This window comes from Octopus bimaculoides, chromosome 23 (assembly GCF_046866305.1).
Source record: "Octopus bimaculoides isolate indiv1 chromosome 23, ASM4686630v1, whole genome shotgun sequence".
Classification (NCBI taxonomy): domain Eukaryota; kingdom Metazoa; phylum Mollusca; class Cephalopoda; order Octopoda; family Octopodidae; genus Octopus; species Octopus bimaculoides.
In genome coordinates, this window is record NC_142950.1 from 7,588,184 (window position 1) to 7,611,740 (window position 23,557).

Here is a 23,557-nt window from a genome sequence, read left to right on the forward strand (position 1 = left end):
ACAGGTGCCATCACGATTTCACTTTCGCTTGCCCCAACAAGTCTTCACAAGCCGAGTTTCGTGTCCTGCATAGGAACCAGTCCAGCGGCACTGGCAATGATCTCACTCGAATTGGCAACGATCTCACTCATATATTATAGTGGAGTAGGCGAGTTTATGGGGTTACCCTGGGTTTCTTGGTCATAAAGGGTTTAGTCTTATGGTGTATCTTCAGACGGCCAGCAGTGTTTGGGGTCTAAAGATATGCCATAAGGCTAAACCCCTTATCAGCGAGAAACCCATCGTAACCCCATAAACCGGCCTACCCCACCATAATATTAACTGCTCTACATCTTAGAATGTGCTTCTCCTCCGGATTTATATATTTTTACAAACTATCCTATATATATATTTATATATATATACATACATACACACACACACACACACATATATATTGTCATCATTATCATTTAACGTTCGTCTTACTTTCTGGTATGGGTTGAATTGTTTAACAGGAGCTGGCAACCCAGAGAACTACACAAAACTCCACTGCCTGTTTTGGCATGGTTTTTATGGCTGGATTCCCTTCCTAAAATCAACCATTTTGCAGAGATTACTGAGTGCTTTTTATGTGGGACCAGCACTGACAAGGTCATATGTATGTGTGTGTGTGTGTGTGTGTTGTTTGTGCTTATACCCCCATTGCTTGACATTTTTTTTTCTTTTACATCCTGTAACTTAGCAGTTTGGCAAAAGAAACCAATAGAATAAGTGCCAGACTTTTTAAAAAATTGATCTGCTTGACTAAAACCCTTCAAGGTGGTGCCCCAGTATGGTTACAATTCAATGACTAAAAGAAGTAAAAGATAAAAGAAAAAATAAAATAAAAGATATAAATAAAAATTGTTTCATTTTTCTTTTCATTTGTGTAGGTTCTCATAAATTTGGAATTTTCGAGCACATAGAGGCCAAGGAAAAAGGGAATTTATTGACCTCCAATCAAGAGATACCCCTCAATCTGTTCAATGTGGAGAAGGCTGTACCATGTCCGCTGAGTGCAGGAGAGATGTCATTGCATCATGGGTTAACAGTGCACGGCAGTGAACCAAATCTCTCTGATCGCCGTCGGTGTGGTTATGTCATTCGATACGTAGCTACGAATGCTTATTCGGTTAACGATCCAAACAGACCCCGGACATTCCCGGCCACTGTATTAGTATCCGGCAAAGATGAACTTCACAACTTCACTGATCATGCTCCTGAATGGTTTAAAATATGAACTTTTATGACAGTATGGAATACGTTTTATTGGTGCCAGTATTAAGATATAAGTAACCCTTATAATTAAAAGAACAGTTCTTTGAATCACAGACTGAAGAATACTTGCTTTGGCTCATTTTTTAGCATCAGGGAATAAAATTATACATTAGGGATCAATAATTAAAACCAGGCACCTTCATATTACCAGAGTAAAACTGAATAAAATAAATATTTAAATGTCAAAGAGTTGTTTGTTTCTTTGTTTAATTTTCTATCTTACTTGTTTCAGTCATTGGATTGTGGCCATGCTGGGGCACCGCCTCGAAGAAATTTTACTGGAACTAATCGACCCCTATCATCATCATCATGACTATCATCATTTAGTGTTTGTTTTCCATGCTAGCATAGGTTGGACAGTTTGACAAGAGCTGGCTAGCTGAAGGGCCGCCTGGGCTCCATGTCTGTTATGGCATGGTTCCTGTGGCTGGATGCCACCTCCTTATGCCAACCATTTGGCAGAGTGCACTGGGTGCTTTTATGCAGCACCAGCATGGGCACTCTTATGTGGCACTGGCGCGGGTGCCTTTTACATGACACCAACCCCAGTACGTATCATTTCTTTGTAAAGCCTGTTACTTAGTCTATTGGTCTCTTTTGTCGAACTGCTAAGTTACCTGGATGTAAATAGACCAACACCAGTTGTCAAACAACGGCTGGGGACAGACACACACACAAAGTCACACTCCGCATACATATATATAAATGATGGGATTCTTTCAGTTTCCATTTACCAAATCTGCTCACAAGGCTTTGGTCAGTTCGAGGCTATAGTAGAAGACACTTGTCCAAGTTGCCATGCAGTGGGACTGAACCTGGAACCGTGTGGCTGGGAAGCAAACTTCTTATCACACAGCCATGCTTGCACCCCTCTGTTTCTCTTTTTATGTTTTGTTTGTTTTAGTAGGGTGTGATGTGATGGAGATTTGGCTGCTGTTTCTGAATCTACGTAAACAAAACAAAAACAAAAAAAAACAACTGAAAAAATATTATCAGTCAGTTTTATTATATAATGAATCTCTATTGATGAACCTGGAAAGGAATTTCAAGAATGGTCGTTTGTTTGTTTTGGGTTATTTTCTTTTCCTTTGTTTTTGTTTGTTTAATTTATTTGTTTTGTCTGTTTGGTTTTGATTGCCTTTAAAAAGAATTTCTCCTCAAAGAATTTTTAATTAACAAAACTGTCTTTCAGTTATTAATTTATTATTCCATCTCTATGTCTTCCCCGATGTCGTTTTCTGATGATTATTGGTTATCACGGATTATCAGAGACAAGAGTGAAATTTCATCGATCAGATTGAGCGATCGATTGATTCATTGATTGATTGACTTTCTTCTGTATTTAGATCAATATATTGCAGCGTATTTGTTATTGCTTAATTGCTATTTTCTCTCTAATCTTTTTTTTTTTTTTTTTTTTTTTTTTTTCGCTTTTATTGATGACAATATTCACAAATTAATTTGTCTCACAGCTGTTAATGTAGACCAATCATTAATTGCCAGTCAGAACCAAAATATAATCTTTGTTAAAAGTTGGGGTAGTTTTGTTTTTGGAGTTTTCAATATATTTTTACCTGGAGACAATGCTGTCCTTCTCATTTGGTTGTGCAGTTTCCCATATGTTATAAAGGCTTAAGAGGCTTCTTTCAAGTGATGTAAGCTAACATCAAAGATTCATGTGGGAAATTAAAAAAACACACATGAATTAAATAAGACCAAACAGAGAAGCATGCAAACCATGCAAAACGAGTGATTTTTATGGTTGATTTGCAGAGGAAGAGGAGTATCTTGCATAAGTGAATATTTCTTAGTAAGCAGGAGAAGAAGTAAAAAGTATTGTTGTTTTCTAAGACGGGGTTGATGTAGGATTCTCCCCTGTTCGCCACTCTTTTCCCTCTGTCATAGCGTCTATGGTTGTGGTACGAATTATACTTTCAGGGTAAAATTTTTCAGACGTGTAAAACTCTGTTTTGTTCAGCCCCTTATGAGGTGGGCACCTAGAATTATCATCACTTGGGTTGAAAGTGCTGTCGTGGTTAAATTCGAGTAAGACATTCATTTTACTATCAAAACATCTCTTCAATTTTCCCCTTCTGAAAATAAATAAATAAATAAATATATACAGTAAATAAATACATAAAATAAAGTAAATTTTAAAAAGTTACAACACAAGAGAATGGCCTGCCTGCCAATAGAAACACATTTCTCCAAACTCTTTTTCCTGTCTATTTGAAAAGGGGAATCTTTTCCAAAATTTTATAGGATCATTAAATATGCTCTGTCAGGTAATACTTTTCTCCTTGTTTTTATTCATTGACATCACCTTACATATTCTGCTTAACTTTTCATCTGTATAGTTGAAAGGTTTTTCAAAGAGAGATGGACAGATATATATATATATACACATATATATATATATATATATATATATATATATATATATATATGTACGACGGGTTTTCAGTTTCCATCTACCAAATCCACTCCCAAGGCTTTGGTCTGCCCGAGGCTATGCAGTAGGACTGAACCACGGAACCATGTTGTTAGGAAGCAAGCTTCTTACCACACAGCCACTCCTGCACCTATATATATATATATATATATATATATATATATATATATATATATATATATAGAGAGAGAGAGAGAGAGAGAGAGGGAGAGAGATAAAGAAAGAGGGAGAGAAAGATGAACAGATGGAGATAGAGAGAGAGGGAGAGAGAATATGGTAGAGGATATGTGCCGGGGGCATAACCTCAAGGTAAAATGGGGATGTGTGTGAACATAAGTGAAGTAGAACAACAGATTGGACAAGGTGAGAGGGAAACAAGTGTTATGCTGTAGGGGAGATACATGACCACCCCAGCTGAAAAAGAGGAGAGAGGGGGAGAGATAGATAGATAAAGAGAGAGAGAATAAGAAGTAGAGGAAATGTGTCAGGGCATACCCTTAATGTATGGGGTGGTGTTTTGGGGGGAGAGGGTCATCTGGGGTAGAGATAGAAAGTGTGTGTAGTGCGGGGATGGGGGGTAGATCACCGGGTATAATAATTTGAGTTTGAATTGTAATAGCTGTAGACTTACCGATAACAGAAATATACCAGTAATATCACAAGGAGAACACAAAACAGGATAATCAAGATTACTGCCAAGATTATCGCTAGTTTACTTGAGAAAGGAGATGTTTTATCTGAAAGGAAACAGGGAAAGCTAAAGGTTATTTCATTTTAAAATATAACAAACCACAACCACCACCATCACCACAACTACCGCCATCACCACAACCACCACCACTGCTGCCAGCGTCACTATGAGTACCACAACAACCACCATCAGTGCCACCACCACCAACACCATCAACACAACCATCACCATTGCTGCCGCTTCTGCCGCCACCACCACCACCACCACCACCATTACCACTGCCACTACAAGCACTACCACCACTGCCACTATGGGCACCACAATCACCACCACCGCCACCATCACCACCACCACTACCACCATCACCGCTACCACTATGAGCAGTACCAGCACCACCACCATCGTTGCTTCCATTACTAAATCTTGTAAAGTGCTCGTCTTGTTGACAAATTACTTCAGAATGTTTGCTGATTGAATTTGACCAAATGGTTTAAGATATCCACTTTGCAACAACAAGGTCTCGGGTGACACCATGTTAGGCAAATGATGATGAAGATTAACAGGTTAACTTACCAATTTGACAAACACTTCCAAGGTAACCAGTCGGACATTTACACACAGTTTTATAGAGTCGATGAGGTGAAAAAATAGTGTCTTTACAGATGCCTTTGTTTAGACAGGGGTTGCTGTCACAAGTGTGGACAACTGAAAGGTAAACAGAAAATAAAAATAAATTTCGGAGATGTACTTGCATAGCAAGTGACTTGATCTGAGATCGTGTGCTGGAACGAAAACAATTGCAGCGTGGAAGGTGTTTATAAGCCATTTAAGAAACACACAAAAACCGTTAGATTCACTTCAACATTTAAATTTAATTTGCCAAAATATTTTCGTCACTTTGAGACCACGACCTGTTCACTGACAAAATTCTGTGCTGCAGCGAAGATGAGAGTTTCTCTCACAGAATCTACTGCAGTATAGTTTGTTCCAACAGAACATCCATGTTTAAGTAAGAATAAATATTAGCTTTCAGTATTAATATGTTTCTGTCACTAATAAATATTAATTTAATTACACCATGGTTAAATTGATTTTTGTAAAAGGAACTGTACCAGATATTTCATCCATCAGTTAAAAATCCACTCACCTAAAGGCAGTTCAATTCCTTTTGCAGAATTACCATCGATCTTCAGACAGCGATAAGTTCCTCTGTCTTTCTTTTGGGTCTTTTCTATGATTAGATACTCATTGACCGCAAAGAATCTAGAATTCAAAACATTAGCAAAATTAATTTCTTCATAGAAGAAGGATTGCTTTATGCACCAGTGCAAACATCATGTAAAAAGCACCTGTGCTGGTGCCATGTAAAAAGCATCCTCGCAGCTGCAAGGTGAAATGCACCTGTGCTGCGGCCAGGTAAACAGCACCTGTGCTGCCGTCATGTAGAAAACACCTGTGCTGGTGCCACATGAAAACACCTATGCCAGTTCCTGGTGAGTGGTCACCAGATGGTTCCACATAGAAACTACTAGCTGTGCTGGTGCCACATATAAAGCACCTGTGCCAGTGCCACATGTATAGCACTGGTGCTGGTGCCACATGTATAGCACCTGTGCTGGTGCCACATGTATAGCACTGGTGCTGGTGCCACATTAAAAAGACCTCTAGTACACTGTGTAAAGTGGTTGGTATTAGGAAGAGAATCCAGCTGTAGAAACCATGGCAGAACAGACAATTGATGCATGGTGCAGCTCCCTGGCTGACCAGCTCCTGTTGGACTGTCCAACCATCATGGAAAATGGATGTTAAACAATGATGATGATGATGGTGAAACTTGTTTTATTCCAGAAAATAAGGGTTACGCTCATAGATATTTAACTCTTAATTTCCTCTAGTATTTTCATCACGATTCAATGTCCAGCTTCCATGCTGGCATGCATTGGATGGTTTGACAGAAATGCAAACTCACACACTTACAAGCATACACACAAGTCTATGTATATATATATATATATATATATATATATATATATATACATACATACCTATATATATATACATATGAGTGAGAGGACAAATGAAAGAAGGGCACTGAACCAATTTATTGGGATTAACATGTATAGAGCAGATCAAAACAGTTTAGTTCAAATTGAAACTCAGGACTACCAATGAATTTGAATCAAACTATTTTGATCTACATATATATATATATATAAATAAATATACACACACACACACATGTATATCTATACACACACACACGCACGCACACGCACACACACACACACACACATGAACATTATCTATATTAAACATGTCTAGAAAGCTGTATGTATCTGTTCATTTCAATATATCACATGGCAAAATACACAAACCTGTTTCCAGAACTATTACTTGGTGCAATTAATTTCCCATCAGGCATTAACCATTTGTATTTTGATCTGTGACAATTTTTTTGGCTACAGCATTTTAGTTTGGTGAATTTCCCCTGAAGAACACTGGTAGGTTTAAGAACATTCTCTGGAAAGGAAAACATAAAAACCGAAAAAAGAATGAAAAATATCATAAAATCATGATAATTCCTGTGTTATTATGCTTGCAAATTCATATTAACATTGAAGTGATATATACAACTTAATGTTAATGTGAATTAAAAAAAAATATTGAGGGAAGAAGAGGAGAAGGAATAATTTTTAATGAAAAGAACATTATTTGAATAACATCATTCTATAAATAATAATATGTAAATATTAGGTTGAAAATCCCCTTGGAGGGGAAAAGTCAATCATTAAAAGTCCACTGTTAAAATTGACTTATTTCATGTCGTTTGAAGTTTCGAAATTGTTATGCAACATTCAGTTCATGCTGCTATGGTCGAAGCTTCTGAAATGGAGAAATTTGAGAAGTTGGGCATAAGAGGAGCTAGATGCAGTGTGCTAGAGAGGAGACTGCGCTGGTCTGGTGATGTGATGTGGATGGACAAGAGCAGTTGGATTAAGAAAGAGATGCCAATCACTTAAAGTGGAGGGAAGCTGGGGGAAGAGGGGGACCCAAGAAGGCATGGGACAAAGTATTGATCTCAAAATGCTGAACCTTATTAAGGAGATGGCAGAGGGCCGAGATATTGTGGCCCATTGCTGTACTCAAGAAGACCTACCTACCTCAACAGAATTGAGACCCTAAAACCGAGGATATAATAGAAGACATTTGCCCAAAGTACCATGCAGTGGGATTGAACTTGGAACCGTGGGACTGAGAAGCAAGCTTTTTCCCACACAACCACACTTTCACCTGCATACATGTTGATTTATTTCAGTCATTATTCCCTGTGTGTGTGTGTGTGTGTGTGTGTGTGTGTGTGTGTGGCTAAGTACACATATGACCATGTGGTTAAGAAGCTGACCTTGCAGCTACGTGGTTTCAGGTTCAATCCTACTGCATGGCACCCTAGGGAGGGTGTTTTCTAGTATAACTCCAGGCCAACCAACACTTGGTGAGTGAATCTGGTTGATGGAAACTTATAATATATATAGATGGGAGCTTGTAATACATATATATATATATATATATATATATATATATATATATGTATATAAAATTCGATGACTGGCACCCGTCATCTGAGTACTCTTGTTGGTATATATAATCTTCTACAAGAATTAGAAATGATTCCAAAGCTTCAATTTCTTGATCACAGTGTAAAATTTACAAGCACATAGCAATGCTGAGTTAGTGTGACAATATTATCGATTCATTTTGCTTCGCTTCCTTTTCATTTTGCAATAACTGGTGTATACGAGTGAAACAGAAACACAAATATTGTCTTTCCCTGGTTCATAAATAATTTGTATTGTAGGAAATCTAAACTCGGGTTTAGGAAAAATAATATACAGTTAATTTAATCAGTATCTGTTGATCTGGTTTTCTGTGTCTCTATCCTTATATAATATACACTCAAACTTTGATTGTTTTTACACAAATTAGAGTTCTCTCATGAACTAAATCTTGAAAATACGCAGCAATGTATTTTGTAAAAAATCTCTCTCCCTCGTTCATACATATGCTTACACACAGGTGCAACAGTGGCTCATAGGTACAGGTAAGGCTCATAGGTACAGGTAAGGCTCATAGGTACAGGTAAGGCTCATAGGTACAGGTAAGGCTCATAGGTGCAGGCATGGTTGTGTGTTAAGAGAACTGCTTCTCAACCACATGGTTCTGGGTTCAGACCCATTGCATGGCACCTAGAGCATGTCTTCTACTATAGCATCCAGCTGTAGAAACATTGCCAGATCAGATTGGAGCCTGGTGCAATCGCTGGCTCTCCAGACCTCAGCGAAACTGTCCAACCCACGCCAGCATGGAAAACGGACGTTAAATGATGATGATAATGATGATATATGTATATATATTTATGTATATGTGTGTGAGTGTGTGTGTGGGTCTTTGTCCCTCCACCATTGCTTGACAACTGTTGTTGGTTTGTTTACATCCTCATAACTTAGCAGTTCAGTGAAAGGGCTCAACAGAATAAGTACGGCTTAATGCTATGTAGTGGGATTGATCTGTTTGACTAAACCCTTCAATATGGTGGTACCCCGGTAAAAAGGATAAAGACCCCCTTTGGTCATGAATGACCGTGGGATTGCACCTAGAAAGTTCCCCTCCAAGGCACAAGTCCAGGCAGGGTTGTTTATGGAAGACCAGCAGTCACCCATGCATACCAGCCCCTCCTCTCTCCACACCATCGAAGGAAGATAAAGGCTGATACAGCCTGGCACCAGAGACATTGCAACTCATTTCTACAGCTGAGTGAACTGGAGTAATGTGAAATAAAATATCTTGCTCAAGAACACAACACACAGCCCAGTTAAGGAATCGAACTCACTACCTCATGATTATGAACCCAACACTTTAACCACTGAGCCATGATGGCCACAGTCCAATGACCAAAATGACAAAAAAAAAAAAACCCATTGAACTTCTATGTTGTTTTTCAAATGAGCAAAGCCTTACCTTTGTCACAGCTCCTTTTCATACAGATCATGCGTTCAGTGTTTTTGCCAGGGCACTGAGCACCGGAGGGTATACATGCACGATTCTTTGTTATCTGTCCTCTACCACATGCAGCTGAACACTGGGACCAATCGCCCCATTTACTCCACTGACCTGCAAGACAGAAGGAAAGGCATCACCGCTGTTACCTGTAAACGAGGAAATACTCAACAAAACACTTCAATAAAAGTATTTAACCCTTTAGCATTCAGGTTACTTTCACAAATTTAATATTCATTCATATTGCTTTGAACTAATCAAGCATCATCTTGTTGTTTTGAGATTTCCATGATGTGTTTGCTTATTTTTAGAATAACATTGTTAGGTAGGTGTGAGAGGCCAGATCTGGCCAATTTGAACAAAAAATGTTTGGTAGAATGTTTGGAACTGAAAATGGCTGGTTTAACCCTTTGGCATTCAGATTACTCCGTCAAAAGTAATGTTTAGCGATAGATCGCTAGCAACTTATTGTATCAGTCTCTTTTGCCGAACTGTTAAGTTACAGGGACGTAAACATTACAACATTACAAACACCAGTATTTGTCCCACCACTATTGCCTGTATTTATTTGTGTGTGTGTTTTTGTGTTTGTCCCTCATCATCACCTGACAACCAGTGTTATTGTGTTTATGTCCCTATAACTTAGCGGGTCAACAAAAAGTGTCCAATAGAATAAGTAATAGGCTTGGTAAAAATAAGTCCCGGGGGTCAATTTGTCTGACTAAAACACTTTCAGGCAATGCCTCAGCATGGCCACAGTCAAATGACTGAAACAGGTAAAAGATGTGTGTGGGGGTGTCTGTTGGTCCTCTACCATCACTTGACAAATAGTTTTGGTGTGTCTATGTCCCCATAACTTAGCAGTTTTGCAAAAGAGATTGATAAAATATGGTAACAGGCTTAGAAAAATAAGTACTGGAGTAGATGTGTTTGATTACAATTCTTCAGGGTAGTGCCCCAGCATGGCCATGGTCTAAAGACAGAACAAGGGTTCTCAGCCAATTTTTTTATTTATGGACCCCTTTTATTACTATTTTATCCTGGTGGACCCCCATTTAAAAACTAGTTTTATAGAAATTTCGTTCAAAATTCCTGTTTTGTTTTCCACACACTTGCGTAGGTTGAAGTATGGAAAATGTAAGAGAAAGAAACCTCACTATTTCTTGCAATACACACCAATACATACATACGCCTGACTGGCCTTCGTGCCGGTGGGCACATAAAAGCATCCACTACACTTTCGGAGTGGTTGGCATTAGGAAGGGCATCCAGCTGTAGAAACTTTGCCAAATCAGATTGGAACCTGGTGTAACCATCTGGTTCACCAGTCCTCAGTCAAATCATCCAACCCATGCTAGCATGGAAAGCGGACGTTAAACGATGATGATGACATCGAAAACAAAATTTCTTTCAGGCGCCCTTAAAATAGTATTGTGGATCCCCAATTTACTATTTTGGTCACGTGGAGCATTTTATTCTGGTGAACCCCCATAGCCATTCAATTTTTAAAAATTAGTTTCATAGATATTTCTTTCAAAATTCCTATTTTGCTTTTCACATGTTCATTTGCGTACGTTCAACTATGCAAAATGTTGGAGAAAGAATTTTTTTCAGGGGCCCTTAAAATAGTATTGTGGATCCCCAATTTACTATTTTGGTCACGTGGAGCATTTTATTCTGGTGAACCCCCATAGCCATTCAATTTTTAAAAATTAGTTTCATAGATATTTCTTTCAAAATTCCTATTTTGCTTTTCACATGTTCATTTGCGTACGTTCAACTATGCAAAATGTTGGAGAAAGAATTTTTTTCAGGGGCCCTTAAAATACTATTGTTGATCCCCAATTTACTATTTTGCTGCATGGACCCCCCAAAATCTTATATGAACCTTCAGGGGCCATATGGACCTTGGTTGTGAACCACTGAGATAGAAGATAGAAGACGAAGTTGTCGCTACCTGGAAAGCAGCTTCTTTCCATACACAATCGCACATTGCTGATGTCACCCTCACATTGGTGACCAACTGGCTGACAAGTACGTCTTCGTTTCTGTTGACCCGAGCCACAAGCAACTGAACAGTTTGACCACTCCGTCCACTGTGTCCAACGTCCACCTGTGGAGACAAATTTTCCTGGAAGAAGAGCAACAAATTAAAAAACAAAAAACATTATAAATTAAGTATGTAACTGCATTAATTAATTCTTTCTACTGGAAGCACGAGGCCTCAAATTTGGGGGAAGGGATTGAGTCGATTACATTGACCTCAGTGCATAACTGGTACTTATTTAATCGACCCCGAAAGTATGAAAGGCAAAGTCGACCTGAGCAGAATTTGAACTCAGAATGTAGAAGCAGACGAAATACCACTAAGCATTTCGCCTGGCATGCTAACGATTCGTTTCTATTCTAGTCACAAGAGTCGAAATTTTTGGGGAGGGGCCAGTCAATTAGATCAACTTCAGTACGTAACTGGTGTTTAATTTATCGACCCTGAAAGGATGAAAGACAAAGTCGACCTCTGCGGAATTTGAACTCAGAGCGTAAAGACGGACGAAATACCGCTAAGCATTTCGCCCAGCATGCTAATGATTCTGCCAGCTCGCCACCTTTGTAGCTGCATTAATTAATGAAAATGCTCTGGTAAGACCCAGAAAGCAATGCCTTCTATTAAAGTCCCTGGCTGACCAATGCCTTGTGAGTGAAACTGGTAGAAGAAAACTCTATAGGATCCTTTTTGTATGTTTCTCTTTTGTTTTTAATTGCTTAAATTCTTCCTTTGAAGAAGGAGGTGTTTTCTAGCAAAGATACAAAGCTCAACCATTCAGATGTAGGTAACAAAAACAATGTCATGTTTTAAATCTGAGAAAAGTCTTGCAGAGTTTTATTGTTCCACTTACAAATTGTAAGTGGAGCAATAAAACTCTGCAGTGCCGCCATCCAGTTTCTGTGACTGAAGAGGAGATAACTACTCCGAGCATGGTTAGGTGGCAATGTGAGCTGATTTAGGTGTATTTACAAGATATGTCTACAGCGAGAAATTTTTCCCATGACATAGCATGGTAAATGACCTGTTTACAAGACCGATCGTGCTTTAAGAATATTTGAACTGGTATCAACATTGCAAAAGAGCAAAAATTTGAAAAGATGCCACTCTGAATAAAATGAGTAATCTTTCGTCTCTCCTTCATTCTTTCTCCCCCATCACCCATCACTAGTCCCTAATTCTTTCTGAATCATTCCATATATTTCCTAAGTGTGTGCATGCAGGTATGTGCAAGCATGCATATATGTACGCATGTGCAGACATGCGTAACCAATATGACATAAACGCTGAAGAAGATATGATTTTCTTTTACATTAGAGCTTAAAATTGAACAATATTGCATTATTACATTCCTGATAAATCTACTTTGATTCCAGCAGATTTGAAGATACCACTTTTGTTTGCCGAGATCAAATATATTGGAGTTGTTGTATATTGAAAGGAACATATATGAGATTTTGCCGGGATTTTTAAAAGCCTTTACAAAGGACTTTATTGAGCATTTACAGTAAATTCATGTCTTATGCATTAATGATGTGTCTGTGGTACAAGGCTCTGCGTTGTGGCAATAATGCCTCTATCATGTCACTGGTCAAATATGGTGGGGGAAGCATTAGCATATTGAATTATATTATGTGTGTGTGTGTGTGTGTGTGTGTGTGTGTGTGTGTGTGTGTATCATTCATGATGCATATTTATTGCGAGACAACTGTGAAGCACATATATACACACAGACACACATATATACACAAATGCATGCACACACACACACAGGTACACACACATCACATACACAACACACACACACACACACACACACACCTATATGTAGTAAGAAGAGGGATATATAAAGTCCGCTTTCCATGCTGGTATGGGTTGGACAGTTTGACTGAGGACTGGTGAGCCAGAGGCTGCACCAGGCTCAATCTGATTTGGCAAACTTTCTACAGCTGGATGCCCTTCCTAATGCCAACCACTCCAAGAGTGTATACATACATACATACATACATATATATATATATGTATATATATATATATATATATATATATATATATATATATATATATATATCAGGGACATGCTCCCTAGGTAGGTAAGGTAGGCAGTGCCTAGTAATCAGACTAACGTTCACTATTTTATTGAATTAGGTGCATATTTTGCCATCATTAGCAAAATTTTCCTCTCATGGCAAAATATGCACCTAATTCAATAAAATAGTGAACGTTAGTCTGATTACTAGGCATAAAATACAGTATGTTTTATTTTTTTGTACATTAAGTAGGCATAATTCTCCCCTACTTTTCAATCTCAGTATTTAAGCTACGCATAGTACTGCTGTAGTACACGTGCTGCATACATTTCTACAACACCGTTTTCTTTACGTGCTATAAAGGCAGAAGTAAATCAGCATTCAACTCAGTCACACGTCTGTGTTTTGCTTATTTTTTGTGTGTTTTATCACATAAAGGTCACCAACTGCCTACCCTGAGGAATTACTGAAAGCATGTGCCTGATATATATATTTATATATATATATATATATATATAAAATAAAAATAAAGATAAAAAAATAAGAAAGGGGTTTACATGATCGTGTATAGAAGAATATATTATTTAAAAGAGTATATTATATATTTAATACTCAATATTTCATTTATTCAATAAGACATTCAATACTTCATTTCATTTACTATTTATATTATATATTCCATATTCTATATCACACATTAATTTTATAAGAATATAAATAAAACATAAAACACAGAGTTGGAACTCTTTTAAATAGTATATATATATATATATATATATATATATATATATATATACACAGATATATGCACATGCTTAAAAACCACAAAACTAACTTAAAGGGACACCCTTATACCCCAACTGTAAGGAGAATGCCTACACAAGTGCACAATGCTATCATGGACTTTGTTTCTTAATAACTTTCACAGAAATGGTAATTTTTCTACAAAAAAATTGCAGATTGTGTAGATTCCAATTATATTGGAATTTGTTGTGAAAGACAGTTTTCCAAATGGTGGGAGAGAGGTATTTCAGGAAATTCACACAAGTCAGGTTTGTTTCCTCATAACTTTCAGAAAAAACTATAATTTTTATCGATTTTACTAAACAAGTCTTGCCAACACAGTCACACACACACACACACACACACACACACACACACACACACACACACACACACACACACACACACACACACACAATACAGATGATTATGGTTTAAATACAAATGCATGTGAAGAGGAGAAAAAGCAAATTTGGTTCTAGCCTAGCTGGGTGGTTAAGAAGTTAACTTTGCAATCATGAGGACGTAGGATCAATCTCCCAGCATAGCTTCTTTAGCAAGTCTCTTTTATAATGTCTCAGGTGAACCCTTTCCTTGTGAGTGAAATGGTGCTGCCAGAAACTAACAGGAAGCCTATTGAATGGAATGTACATGCAGTTTAAAGGCCCTGGCTTTGTCACATTAAGTTACATCAATTCTGCCTGAAATTTTCTTTAAAGGGTAAACAGCATAGGCATGGCTGTGTGGTGGATAAGGGGTTCACTTTAAAACCATGTGGTTGTGGGTTCAATCTCACTGTGCAGTGCTTTGAACAAATGTCTTCTACTATAGCTTCAGGACGACCAATGTCTTGTGAATGAATCTGGAAGACGGAAACTGTGTCGAAGCTCCATTGTATGTATGCATTTGTATGTGTGCATGTGTGTGCATGCTTGCATACATGTGTGTGAGTTTGTGTGTGCATGTGTTTGTATGTGCATGTGTTTTTATGCATGTGCAGGACAAACACAGACACATACACATGCATATATATATATATATTACAATTAAAAAGGGTAAAGGATTATCAATTTATTAATTTATTAATAAATTAATAATTAATAATTTTTACCAAGCCCTTCGGTATGTAAGCACCATTATCGGTGTGGAACTTATTTAAAAGTTCTTATACATTTATAAACAAAATTAAGGGATCAGCAACAGGTTGCTTCACCACATACCGAAGTTCAGAAATAGCAGCTAAAAATGCTGAAACTCCAACAGATAGCTATCTGTTGGAGTTTCAGCATTTTTAGCTGCTATTTTTAGCTGCTATTTCTGAACTTCGGTATGTGGTGAAGCAACCTGTTGCTGATCCCTTAATTTTGTTTATATATATATATATATATATATATATACACATATATATATATATACATGTGCATGTTATAGGTGATAAGAGCCTTATGGGTGCAAGACCAACGGTCACTCTCTGACTGGCCATCGCAGGCAACCTTCAAAGTATTACTGTTCTAAAATCTTAGAGTGTACTTCTTTTTCAGACTTATGATCCACCGACTAATATATATGTATGTTTCCATGTACCAAATCCACTCACAGGTCTCTGGCCAGCCCAAGGCTATAGCAGAACACACTTGACCAAAGAGTCATGCAGTAGTGGGACTGAACCCGGAACCATGTAGTTGGGAAGCAAGCTTCTTACCACACAGCCACACCTGCACCTGTACATAACTAGTTAGTATATAAGCCTGTTACAACTAGAGAAATCAAGCAGGATTTTATTACACGCTCTAACAGACTTACATTAACAGAATTCCAAATATATCCCCCACCTTGAGTACAGTTTCGTTCCATGCAGTGTTTTACTTCCTTGCGATTGCCATCGCAGTGAGTCCTGTTTGGAAGGCAAATGCGGACCCTCTTTTGTCGGCCGTTACCGCAAGAGGTGGAACAGGGTGCCCAGCTGCTCCATTCGTCCCATTCTCCGTTCATTGGTGTCACGTCTTCTGAAATAGATGACTTCTCTTTAATTACCAAAGTTGACAAAATGTCACAGGTGTTTGTGTTTGTGTGTGTGTGTGTGTGTGTGTGTGTGTGTGTGTGTGCATATATTATCTATCTATCTATCTATCTATCTATCTATATCTATATCTATATATATATACATATTTATTCACACACACAATTTAAAAACATACAAATATGCATTTAAAATATAAATAATATTAGTTTACAGTTGTGTGCATGTGTGTATTATATATGTGTGTGGGTGTTATATGTATATATATATATATATATATATATATATATATATATATATATATATATATATATATATATATATATATATATATATATATATATATATATATATATATATATATATATATTTATTTATATAAGGGCATTATATAAATGTGGCTGTGGCCATGCTATGTGTATACATTTTTATCAATATTTAGCAGAAGCAACAGAGTGACTCAAGGTGAGAGAGCTTCATGCATTAGCACTTAGCACTTATATATAATATGGTCATGGGGAGATATTACCTAACTTGGAAGCAGGTGAGGGTTAGCAACAGGAAGAGCATCCAGACTTAGAAAAATCTGCCACAACAAATTCTGTCTGACCCATGCAAGCATGGAAAAGTAGACAATGAAATGATGATGATGATGATGATGATGATATGACTAATTAATACCCATCCTTGTCATCAGGATTGTGTTACATACTCTAACGAAATTACATTAACAGAATCCCAAATATGTCCTCAGTTTTCGGTACAATTTGTAGAGACCACTTTGTTGTTTGAATAACTACTTAAATAGTAAATTTAGTATGTCATCACCATCATCATCGTCAACAGGTAAAAAATAGTATTTAAAACTTAGCAAGTGTATAGTGAATATTTTCAAGGGCTTTCCTTACCTGTCTGACAAGATTTGTGCATGCATTCCTCCTCTTCAGTAACATTTCCACGGCATCCAATACCCTTTGGCAAGCAGCTGCGAAACCTCCTTCGGCGGCCTGAGCCACATGATGATGAACAATGAGACCAGTCAGTCCATGATGTCCAGCTGTTATGGCTCTTGTTTGGTAATTCTAAAACATAAATATACATACATATACACACCTGTTTCTGCCTCTCTGTCTCACTCTCACCTTTCATTATCTGACACAAGGTCCCTTCTTCCAATGCCTCACCTCCTCTCAAAATTCCTTGTCTTGCAAGTTATTTAGTGACACTGTGTGTGTGTATATATATATATATATATACATACACACACACACACATATATATATATATATATGTATATATATATATATATATATATATATATATATATATATATATATATATATACATATATATACATATATATTTACTTATATACACGCACGCACACACACACACACATATATATATACATAAACACACATCTGCCTATATATGCATGTGTATAATCTTTTATTTGTTTCAGTCATTTGACTGCGGCCATGCTGGAGCGCCGCCTTTAGTCAAACAAATCAATCCCAGGACTTATTTTTTGTAAGCCCAGTACTTACTCTATTGGTCTCTTTTGCCAAACCACTAAGTTACATGGACATAAACACACCAACATCCGTTGTCAAGTGATGGTGGGGGGACAAACACAGATACACAAACACACACACACAAACACATATATGACAGGCTTCTTTCAGTTTTGGTCGGCCTGAGGCTATAGTAGAAGACACTTGCCCAAAGTGTCACACAACGGGATGAGAACCCGGAACCATGTGGTTGGTAAGCAAGCTACTTACCACACAGCCATGCTGGAGTGGCTGTGTGGGAAGAAGTTTGTTTCCCAACCATGTGATTCCAGGGGTCAGTCCCACTATGTGGAGCCTTGGACACATGTCTTTTACTACAGCCTTGGGCCAACTGAAGTGTTGTGAGTGCATTTGGTAGCTGAGTGAACTGGAGCAGCATGAAATAAAATATCTAACTCAAAGAAACAATGGGCCACCGGGAATCAAACTCTCAGCCCTACAATTGAGAGCCAAATGCCCTAACAAGTAACTCGTGTGCTTTCACAAAATATTATACGAAACCAGAAATATAAAACTGACCCCCCCACCCCAGAAATATCAGATGTGACCAGAATTTAAAGAGACCTAAAATCCATGAAAATTACAACAATGGAAATTTCACACTGAGGTGATAAACTTAATCTAGCACCAGATTTAAGGCCTTAAGATGACCCTTCAGTGCCTTTAGCAGAGTCCACTCTGTTACAAAGCACCGGGCTGAAATCTCCACATTGAATACTGCTTTATCTGTCCCTTCTATCAGTCTTAGAGGCCCTGTAAAAAAAGGCCATAAATATTGCCCTTTTCTCTTGATCAAAAGATGAAAAATAATATTTACATTAGCTTTGCAAATGTACAGTGAATATTTTCAAAGGTTTTCCTTACTTGAGTGACAAGGTTTGTGCATGCATTTATCCTCTTCAGTAATATTTCCACGGCATTTACTGCCCTTTGGTAAGCAGCTGCGAAATCTCCTTCGTTGGCCTGAGTCACATGTAGTTGAGCAACTGGACCATTCACTCCATGATGTCCAACTGTTACGGGTCTTGTTGGGTAATTCTAAAACATGAATTTACATTGGATGTGCTAATTAATATTCAATAGAAAAGCCACTTTTGTTGCTAATAGCTAATATATATAATATATAATGAACTTATTGTATACAGTGCTCAGGTGCACTGCAATTCATCAGAAAAAGTAACCAAAACTGCATGAAGAGCACATAGAATGACACACAAAATGGGAACAGTGGATGAATCATTTAAGGGGGGAAAAAGGAGAGGGCACCAGGTAAACTATTGCAAATTTTGGGATGCATGGAAATTTTGAAGTATGTAATATCCTGACAAGTAGTTTATTCCATGCTTCAGCAATTCTGAGTGTGAAAAAATGTTTCCGTAAGTCATAGGTGCTGTGTTGTTCTTTTTTTTATTTTGTAAGTATGTCCACGAGTGTTATATAGACATATGGAATTCAAAAATGTGCTCAAGGTTTTTGTTGGAAAGATGGTGGATAATCTTGTGGGTGTCTGCCAAGTCAGTTGCCAGATGTCGGAGCTTTAATGTGTCCCTGCCCAGGGAAAGAAGACATTCAGAGTATGGTAGATGCCTGATAGAGGGTATTCATGTGGTTGCATATTTCTCAACAGTTCCCAGGGGATTGATATACTGAGCAAGACAGAAGTTCCAGGCTGGTGATGCAAACTCTAAGTGTGGACGTACCATAGCCATATACAGCTTTAAATAGAAGACTGGAGAGTAGCTGACAAAGGTCTTACTGAGTAACACTAAGGCACCCTCAGCCATCTTGACAATTTTAGAGATGTAGTTTGACTAACACAAATCGCCACTGACAGTAATACCTAGGTCATGTTCACTAACAGACTTCTTAAAATTGGTGTTATTGAGGGAGTATGTAAATGCTAGGTCTTTCTTCCCAGACTGCATGGTGAAGCACTTGTCCACATCTAGCTTGAGTTGCCAGTCTGTAATCCATTACTGTATTGTGTTTGTAAAATAGGTCGGGAATTCTTCTCAGCACCTTTTGAACGTGGTCATTGCCAGTGCCGCTTGACTGGCCCTCATGCCTGCAGCATGTAAAAGCACCCACCACACATTCAGAGTGGTTGGCATTAGGAAGGGCATCCAGCTGTAGAAACCTTGCCAGATCAGATTGGAGCCTGGTGCAGTCATCTGGATCGCCAGTCCTCAGTGAAACCGTCCAACCCATGCTAGCATGGAAAGCGGACTTTAAACGACGACGATGATGATATATGTGCACATTGTTATATAAGAGGCAAGATGTATATTTATCACCTGGTGCATCCATATATATGTGTGTATGGTGTGTATATGCACAAAAATCTGAGTGTATGCCATTGTTTAGAGAATATGCAATGTACTCACAATGGTTAGCATGATTTATTTCCATCCATCATGGCTACATGTGGTTTGTTACTGATCTCTGAGTGTTTTCATATTTAACTACTTCACAGCAATAATAATAAACAGTTGATTCCAGATACCAGATCTAATCTGTTTATTTTTGTAATAATGGAGATAATAAATAATGTAAAATTCCCATCACACACATGTATATGTATTTCTATTTTAGTTGGATCTCTTAAGTTCGCTGATGTGGTACAGATTAATTGTGCAAATCAAGATGCAGATACTTTTCAATCAGAAAATTCTCAGCCTGCCAGCTGCGTGCAATATCACTGGCTGTTTTTTTTTATATTCTTTTATTTGTTTCATTCATTTGACTGCAGCCATGCTGGAGCACCGCCTTTAGTCGAACAAATCGACTGCAGGATTTATTCATTGTAAGCCTAGTACTTATGTGTGTGTGTATCTTTGTGTCTGTGTTTGTCCTTCCACTATCACTCGACAACCAGTGTTGGTTTGTCTGTCTCCGAAACTTAGCAGTTCGGCAAAAGAGACTGATATTATAAGCACTAGGCTTACAAAGAATAAGTGCTTGGGTTCATTTGTTTCACTAAAGGCAGTGCTCTAGCATGGCCACAGTCAAATGACTGAAATGTGTAAAAGAGTAAAAGAATAAGTAGCTGAGCATTTCACAGACACGCATACACATAATGCAGTTCCCAGCGAGATTCAGTGTTATATGGAATGTGACAAAGCTGGCCCTTTGAAATACAGGTACGCTTCATTTTTTGCCACCTGAGTGAATGGAGCTATGCAAAATAAAGTGTTTCCTTGAAAGACACAATGGCCACTGGGAATTGAACAGCTGACCTTATGACTGTGAGCCGAATACCATTCAGACATGACCAAAATTTTAAAAGACCTAAAATCAGTGACAATTACACCAATGGAAACAAACTTAATCCAGCACCACATTTAATGCCTTAAGATGACCCTGCAGTGCCTTTAGCAGAGTCCACTCTGTTACAAGCACCTGGGTGAAATCTTCACTTTGAATACTGCTTTGTCTGTCCCTTCTATCAGTCTTAGAGGCCCTGTAAAAAAGGTCATAAATATTGCCCTTTTCTCTTGATTAAAAAGAATGAAAAATAATATTTACATTAGCTTTGCAAATGTACAGTAAATATTTTCAAAGGTTTTCCTTACTTGAGTGACAAGGTTTGTGCATGCATTTTCGCTCTTCAGTAATATTTCCATGGCATTCACTGCCCTTTGGTAAGCAGCTGCGAAATCTCCTTCGGCGGCCTGAGTCACATGTAGTTGAACAACTGGACCATTCACTCCATGATGTCCAAGCTGGTATGGGTCTTGTTAAGTAAATCTAAAATATATATATGGAAAGTGGATATTAAATGATGATGATGAATGTTATGATTTCACTAAGGCATAGTGGTACATATATATGTGTGTGTATATATGTATATATATATATACACACACATGTATATACATACACACATATATATATATACATACACATATATATATGCATGTATGTATTTATGTGTGTGTGTGTGTGTATATATACATACACACACACATATATATATATATATATATATATATACGTATATATATATATATATATATATATATATATATATATATATATATATATATATGCGTATGTGTGTGTGTGTGTGTGTGTGTGTATATTTGAGATAATAATCAATTAAGTTAACAGAAGATGGATTTGGTATAACTCTTTATACCAATTCCATCTTCTAAGGGCATCCAGCTGTAGAAACTCTGCCAAATTAGATTGGAGCCTGGTGTTGCCATCCGGTTTCACCAGTCCTCAGTCAAATCGTTCAACCCATGCTAGCATGGAAGGCGGACGTTAAACGATGATGATGATGATGATGATGATGTTTTCTTAATTGATTCTTATCTCAAATAACACTGCAGAATTCCTGAAGTAAATCCAACAGAAATATGCCCAAACTGAGGATGACACCAGGTAACCCAAACTGTGCCAGTGCTTTACTCAACACATCAGCGTGCAGGTGGCACGTAAAAAAACAAATTTGAGCGTGGCCATTGCCAGTACCGCCAGACTGGCCCTCGTGCCGGTGGCACATAAAAGCACCCACTACACTCTCAGAGTGGTTGGCGTTAGGAAGGGCGTCCAGCTGTAGAAACTCTGCCAGATCAGTGCCTTTAGCAGAGTCCTTTCTGTCACAAGCACCTGGGTGAAATCTCCAGTTACAATATAGCTTTATTCTTTCCCTCCACCCGCCACTCCATGAGTCTTAGAGGTCCTGTAAAAAGGGTCATAAATATTGCCCTTTTCTCTTGATTAAAAAAATGAAAAAAATATTTACATTAGCTTTGCAAATGTACAGTTAATATTCTCAAAGGTTTTCCTTACTTGAGTGACAAGGTTTGTGCATGCATTCATCTTCTTCAGTAATATTTCCACGGCATTCACTGCCCTTTGGTAAGCAGCTGCGAAATCTCCTTCGGCGGCCAGAGTCACATGTAGTTGAGCAACTGGACCATTCACTCCATGATGTCCAGCTGGTATGGGTCTTGTTAAGTAAATCTAAAACACACATATATATGGAAAGTGCACATTAAATGATGATGATGATGATGATGATGATGATATATGTTACGATTTCATTTAGGCATAGTGGTATGTATATATGCATGTATGTATATATATATATATATATACATATATATATACACGTGTGTGTGTGTGTTTATATGCAAGGTTTGATCAATAAGTATCCGGATTGTTGCTATAGCAACTAAGCTAAAGCACACAGAGTGAAGCAGCTTGGCAAATATTGACCTTAAACTCTATAGTGCCACACTGTGGGATTGAACCTGGAACCATGTAGCTGGGCGAAGACGAAAATGGCTGCCATTTAAGCGATGTCATTTTTCATATGTGATGTAGTCATCATCATCATCATCGTTTAACGTCCGCTTTCCATGCTAGCATGGGTTGGACGATTTGACTGAGGACTGGTGAAACCGGATGGCAACACCAGGCTCCAGTCTAATTTGGCAGAGTTTCTACAGCTGGATGCCCTTCCTAACGCCAACCACTCAGAGAGTGTAGTGGGTGCTTTTACGCGTCACCCGCACGAAAACGGCCACGCTCGAAATGGTGTCTTTTATGTGCCACCCGCACAAGCCAGTCCAGGGGCACTGGCAATGATCTCGCTCGAA

The 23,557-nt window shown here is 38.0% G+C and overlaps 2 protein-coding genes across 6 annotated transcripts in view; one reads left to right on the forward strand and one right to left on the reverse strand.

Annotated features, from left to right (window-relative positions):
- The window catches only part of LOC106875445 (phytanoyl-CoA dioxygenase domain-containing protein 1 homolog), a 58,263-nt gene extending 56,112 nt beyond the window's left edge, over nt 1-2,151 (forward strand). For all 3 annotated transcript variants that reach the window (XM_089340080.1, XM_089340081.1, XM_089340082.1), the window contains one exon: nt 915-2,151. In XM_089340080.1, the coding sequence (XP_089196206.1) occupies nt 915-1,261 (347 nt within the window). In that variant the 3' untranslated portion in view covers nt 1,262-2,151. The remainder of the gene's footprint in view (nt 1-914) is intronic.
- A 131-nt stretch (nt 2,152-2,282) lies between these two features.
- The window catches only part of LOC106875447 (SCO-spondin), a 58,939-nt gene continuing 37,664 nt past the window's right edge, over nt 2,283-23,557 (reverse strand). Inside the window, exons 16-27 of one of the 3 annotated variants that reach the window (XM_089340075.1) lie at nt 22,746-22,919; nt 21,521-21,695; nt 18,813-18,986; nt 17,283-17,456; nt 16,187-16,357; nt 11,455-11,628; nt 9,459-9,611; nt 6,818-6,962; nt 5,590-5,705; nt 5,016-5,147; nt 4,383-4,488; nt 2,283-3,392 (exon numbers count right to left, since the gene is read on the reverse strand). In XM_089340075.1, coding sequence (XP_089196201.1) covers nt 21,652-21,695; nt 22,746-22,919 — 218 coding nt within the window. In that variant the 3' untranslated portion in view covers nt 2,283-3,392; nt 4,383-4,488; nt 5,016-5,147; ... (6 more) ...; nt 18,813-18,986; nt 21,521-21,651. Of the gene's footprint in view, nt 3,393-4,382; nt 4,489-5,015; nt 5,148-5,589; nt 5,706-6,817; nt 6,963-9,458; nt 9,612-11,454; nt 11,629-16,186; nt 16,358-17,282; nt 17,457-18,812; nt 18,987-21,520; nt 21,696-22,745; nt 22,920-23,557 lie in introns of those variants that run through there. The other 2 variants (XM_089340076.1, XM_089340077.1) reach the window with 2 other exon arrangements.